The sequence below is a fragment of the Phodopus roborovskii genome, unplaced genomic scaffold (genome assembly GCF_943737965.1).
Source record: "Phodopus roborovskii unplaced genomic scaffold, PHOROB, whole genome shotgun sequence".
NCBI lineage: Eukaryota > Metazoa > Chordata > Mammalia > Rodentia > Cricetidae > Phodopus > Phodopus roborovskii.
Genome location: NW_026125391.1, coordinates 24,497,397 through 24,503,396, shown reverse-complemented (window position 1 = coordinate 24,503,396; position 6,000 = coordinate 24,497,397). Strand labels below are relative to the sequence as shown.

General features: G+C 46.6%; 1 protein-coding gene across 2 annotated transcripts in view; it reads left to right on the top strand.

Moving 5' to 3' along the window:
• Positions 1-2,088: 2,088 nt before the first annotated feature.
• Positions 2,089-6,000, top strand: part of Lhcgr (luteinizing hormone/choriogonadotropin receptor) — a 46,993-nt gene continuing 43,081 nt past the window's right edge. For both annotated transcript variants that reach the window (XM_051175245.1, XM_051175244.1), the window contains exon 1: positions 2,089-2,284. In XM_051175245.1, coding sequence (XP_051031202.1) covers positions 2,112-2,284 — 173 coding nt within the window. In that variant the 5' untranslated portion in view covers positions 2,089-2,111. The remainder of the gene's footprint in view (positions 2,285-6,000) is intronic.

Here is a 6,000-nt window from a genome sequence, read left to right as displayed (position 1 = left end):
TTATAAAAACAGGATTTGATTCCTACAAGCTATCAGGTCATATATTTGACAACAAGATGGAAACCCTTCACAAAGTTCATGCATTTTGGAAAAGAAAGACCCTTTGGAAACAAGCAACCCTTTCTCCTACAAAGGAAGAAACTAAAGACCAAGTCACAGAGCAGAAGGACCTCCCGATATCTGTAGTTAACTCTTCCCAGACATAGCTCTTTCTGGAATAGCCACTGCTCTCACAGTCATCGGTGTTTGCAAACAATATATATGAGGGAATGGGAAATAGATATGTGCGCTAGGAACACACACACTCATATGTCCCAAGATTCATACACACGCGCGCGCGCGCGCGCACACACACACACACACACACACACACACACACACACACACGACAAGCTGTAAAATAAAAAGAAAGGCCACACATAAAACATGAGTTGTGTAAATTAATGCCATCTGGCTGCTTTTAGAGCATAGCTGAGGATCTATACTCTCCTACCATCAAGGCTACATGGTAGAAATGTTTGAAAGCCCAGTGCTACTTCACCAACACCGCTAAAATCTGACAAAGCTAAAACTGGGGGTATGGCATGATCCCAATATATATGTATGCTGAAAATAAATCAGATACCTCTGTGAAGCTCTTCTCTTGTGACCCACTGAGTATCTGCTGTAGGCCTGAGCCCAGATTTCCTCGTTCAACAAGAGTTCAGCAGCCAGAAGCTATGACACACCTCACAGTACTAAGATCAATGGACAGGGGCAAGCAAAACCATGTCCTGAATTGCAGTTTTAAATCACAAGCTTTAGAGCCAGGTGCAAGTTAGCTACACTGACCCAGAGAAGGGGTGGTAGTCTGTCTTGAAATCCAGCAAGGAGTTTAGCTAACAGATGGACAGAAAAAGAAGGCCATCATGTGAGCCTCAGGAAGTGTGAACAATGACAGAGATCACATGTGAGCAATGCCAGGAGCTTTAAGAATACTAGCATTAAAACTACAAACCTGTGACTGGGGAAGCCTTCGGGAGAGATCTGTCCTTCTGATTCTCCCCCTGAAGGCTTCAGAGGCCTTAGCTCTTAGTCTACCATGTCCAGAAAACCTGCTAACATTTCTAGAGGCGGATTAATCCTGGGAAGGAACATACTGGAGGGAAAGCGATTCGTTTCCAGGATTGCTCTAAGTTCAGTTCTTCTTTCCAAGGGTTTAGAATCAGAGCATATAGCAGAGGTTTTATGTTGGTAAGAGACCAGTGAATGGTAGACACGGATCCGCATATGATTCCTCCATCTGCAAGCTGGATGATCAAAGAAATTGTATACCTCGTGGGACACTGAGTTATTGCCATAAATGCCCTGCATGTTTGATGTGACACTTGAACATGATGCAAGGCAAGGCATCTATCACATAAGTTAAAATATATCGGACACCCATAAATGTTAGGTGCTTGGCATAATATAGTCACTTTGCCCATTCACATAGCAAATCTTTATTAACTGCAGAAAGCACACAAGTAAATCCGAATTGGATTTTGCTCCCACAGGCCTCACAATGCAGAGGAGAGATAGAGGGCAGACCCAAAAAGCTATGAGAACAGTTACAACCATGAGAAAGGGAAGAGGAGAGGAAAAAGACACTTAGAGTTAAGGATGAAGAGGCAGAACTGGGAGCTGAGTGAGGCCCAGCAAAACAGCTCTTCTGCCTTTCTGGTGTGGATATGGACAGCGACCTTCTGATCCCCTCACAGAGCCAAGACAGGTTTCACAACTGCCATAGATCATCCCACTTCACACACAGAGCGGAGTTCAGAACCCCTACTTCACACTGGAAGCACTTACCACTCTACTTTCTGACCTGCAGTTCATTTGCAGGCTTAGAGTAGAGGACGGGTCACAGGGAAACAGGGATGGGGTAACTAGCCACCGTCCCAGGTCAAGGAGAGCAGGGACTCGCCAGAGGCATGGTGAGAAGGGAGGGCTGGAGCAGGGTGGGAGCCCGGCGGGTGGGAAGGCAGGACGAGGGGCGGGCAGAGAGGGCGGGCGCACCCCGCTCTGCCCCCCCTCCCCAGTTGGTCCAGGATGCTGGCCCAGCCGGGAGCTCACACTCAGGCTGGCGGGCCATGGGGCGGCGGGCCCGGGCGCTGAGACTGCTGCAAGCGCTGGTGATTCTGGTTCTGAAGCCATCACCGCTGCAGCCACGAGAGCTGCCAGGGTCGCGCTGCCCGGAGCCCTGCGACTGCGCTCCTGATGGCGCCCTGCGCTGCCCTGGCCCTCGGGATGGCCTCGCCCGACTGTGAGTACATGGCACCCCAGGACTCTTGCCTTTTGCTACTCAGTGTTGGGTGACTTTGCTGGAAAGCAGGACATAGGTTTTCACCCTAGTAAACTCTCTCTTCTGAATGATAATGACCCAAAGGTTGAGCCCGCCTTGGTTGCTCGTGAGCAGCCCAGACCAGAACTTTCCGCATGGGGGAAACTGAGGCAGGTAACTTAAAACTGCCCCAAAGCACAGGAGGCGTCTTTTTGCTCTCCCTGAAGGTCTGATGAATCGGGTAGCCCTCCTGCACGAGTGTTCTATGCAGGAGCAGTCTGAACAGTTCTGAGCCTTGGTCAGCCCTATCTAGGAAGGCTGCTGTGGGTTCTGCATCTGTGGTCATCTAAGAACAAACCGCTTGCGCCCTAGGGCCAGGGGTGACCTGCTTTGTCAGCAGGGATGCTGGCCATCTGGCCTCCAGCCATCGTGTGAGCTAATAAGTGCCTGTGGCAGTGTGCTTGCTGCTTAGCCTGATTAGCTCTGCAGTGAAAGAAAAGCCTGTTACCTGGCTTCTGGGGTGCCACCCACAGATGTTAGTAAGGAAGGGACTGCAAGCATCAGTAAGAAGAGGAAGGCCACCCTTCTTGAAGCCAGGGGATAAAGACAAGGGGGAGTCATTAGTACTAAGATATCAGATGCCCTTCCATTTAGAAAAGTGTTCCTCTTGCTGCATGGTCCTGCTAATATGAAAATGGACAGATAGACTGAAGACTGGTGGGTTAATAGTTCCCAGGGGCCAGGGGATGGAGGGGTGGGTGTTTGTTAATGGCTATATGGTTAGGGGTGATAAAATTTTTCTAAACTTGGATTTTGGTAATGGGTGAATTTTACCTTACATGACTTTCATCCCAATAAAACCACCAAAGGAAGTAGGAGGTACCACAAATGTGCCACTGTGGTGGAGGTCTTCCTCAGGCTCCATTTGAAACCATGACTTGATATGATGGGGGAGAAACGAAACCCTGGCAGCCACCTCGGGAGGCCTGTCAGTGCCAGCTTCCTGAAGGAATTTACCCTTCCTGAGCACTTGCTCTGTCCCCTGTGGACAAACTAATGGCCTTCTAGGAATAGTTGTGGTTGTGAAAAACAGTTACTGGTTGAGGGGTTTCTCTTAATTAGTTTCCATTCACTATCTTGTCAGCTCTATTCCCTGAAAGCGATGACCATGCTGATAGAATTTGTTTCAACCAGTCAACAAATCTATGGGACCTGCCTCCAAGTTCTTGCCTTGTCTTTCTGTGACAAGCCTCCTGCATTGCTCTTATAAGTGACCACGTTGCTAACAGTCTTTTTTGCATGCCTGCCTTATACACTTTAGACAACGATGCTGAGGTCTAACTAGATGGAATCCTTTGTTTCAGGTCCCTCAGCTATTACACTGTGAAGAGAGCCTTTATTAATTACCTTTCTGCAGTTGCCTGTCTTCCTAAGAAAATTACTTTTCCTTTAATTAAAAAAAAAAAAAAAAAAAAAAAAAAAAACTACTTTCAACTTCCCCAACTTTGGTACTAGGTGGAAACTACCTATGGAGAAGGATGGAGAAAAATAGACAAGCCAAGTCCTAACCCCTTTGACTTGGTTCACATGTTGCCTCAGGAGGGGAACCCCTGGTAGACCCCTTCCCTGAAGAAAACTGAAGTGAAAACACCAGATGCTATTTCAGTGCCCCGCAGCATGGTTGAGACAAGCCTTCAAAATAGTTGCCATGCACACTATGGCTAAGTGGGAAGGAGGAACAATAATATTACAGTGAGCAGTTCTGGTTCTCTAGAAGGAGATGGTTCTGAAGGTTTGGGAGGGATCCTAGAGAATCCTCAGCATCCTCCACAGACCCTCCCTTTAGCTCTCACCAAGTTTAGAGGAGAGCATCCTCTCATAGACATTTAGAAAGCCCCACACCAAGCATGGCAACTCATACAAGGTCATGCTTCCTGAAGGCCACCTGACCGAGAGATGACCTTGTCCTTCCAGCTAGAGCTCTGTGAAGGCAGAGCCTTTGTAGGAGCAACACAGAGAACCCAACATCCATGTAAAAACAACAGATGCTTATTTAAAAAAAAAATAGGAAAGTTGTCACTTGGAAACAATGTTTCTCCAAGTGTGAACCTGAGCCTGCAAAGGATGGGCTTGGATCTCAGGCCCATGGTACTGAATCAGAAACTGGGAAATCTCCCGAGAACACTCCAAGTGTGGCTCTTCGTGGTAGCAGTGGCATAAACTCTCTCCAGCTATATGTGTCTCTTCCCCTCATCCCCTCTGTACATATGCCTACTTATTGGAAGAGGAAAGCATAAATTTAAATGTTCAAACTCAAAGACAGATGGAAACCAATCAGGGCAATGGAAGGTTTTATTTTGTTTCGCTTTTCTCCAAAGAGGAATAGAGGAAGAATTCCATAAGGAAGGGCAAGCAGAGGACTCCAGGGATGGGGAGGGGGGTTGTGAGTGTGAACTCTCACCTGAAGTAGGAGGGAAGCAATGGTCTAAAAACTTAAGTGAAGGGTTAGTCTCAAGAGAAGGGTCATCTGTGTGCTAAAGAAAGATGTGTGGGCAACGGTGGAGGAAGGGCCACATGCTGTCATCCCCATCACAAATGTGTCATTTATGATGAAAAACATGAATGAAGCAACAGAAAAATCATCACAAAACAGAAAAATGCTATGGATAATGAATTATCCAGAATGAATACACAGAAGAGATCTGAGGTATTGAAAGAAGGCTTCCAGAAGGAAGCGGTGGTCTGGCATGAACATGAAGGCAACGTTAGGCTTTTGCAGAGGGGAAGGGCGCCCAGGCTATGGCGGTTTAAAAAGGAAGGGAACTACCTCGTACTGTCTCTGAATTCATCAGTGTCCCTAAGTAGATACATCTGTGCTTTAGTCAGTCCAGAGGCTGAAAACGTTGCCTGCTCAGATCTTTGAAGTTTAAAAAGAAGAACAAAGGGTGCATGAGTGATAATTGCTTATCACTGACAACGCGCTGCTGGCAATTTTTCAAAACGTCATTGTTCAAATTATTCATATTTTCCTCCCCTTCCATTTCTCATTAAAGACGTAAGTGTTTAAAACCTAAACTATGACACAAGAAGCAGCCTCCTACATTTTCGTTTGTTCTAATGGGGGGAGGGATAAATGGAAAAAAATAATTTAAAATTTTCCCTTTCGTTTCTTCTTATTAGCTCTAAGCAACTGGTAGGAGGAAGTGGGGGTGGAAATCTCACCTTGCACATAGTTATATAAAGATCTTTGTCTCTATGACAACAGAAAGGTTGATCTGCTTGATATGGAAACAGCTTCTGAAAACCGTGAGTAAATGCTAATAATAATTATGGCAATTTATTGTTTGCACTTCGTGCCTTCTAAGCAGAGATCAAGTTTCTAGATGTTTGCTGGTAACACAACCAGAGACTCTGTAAGGAGAAAGCATGAGCACCCACCAATCCAGTGTGCCTGCAAGATGAGCATCTTGAGATACCTTGGTGGAAAGGTGTCTCTTTTCGCCACTGGGGGGGCAGGAGGAGGCTTAGAACAGTTCTCAATGCAGTGACAACAGAAATGTGTGTGAGTATGGCTCTGTTGCAAAGAGGGGGAATCTCGCCCAGGAGACTAGTGTAAGAGGAGAGAAAGGGCATAAAAGACTCTGAGAAACTTAGAGTTTCAGTGAATCACAAGGGACTGAGTACTCCAGAGGAGGGCT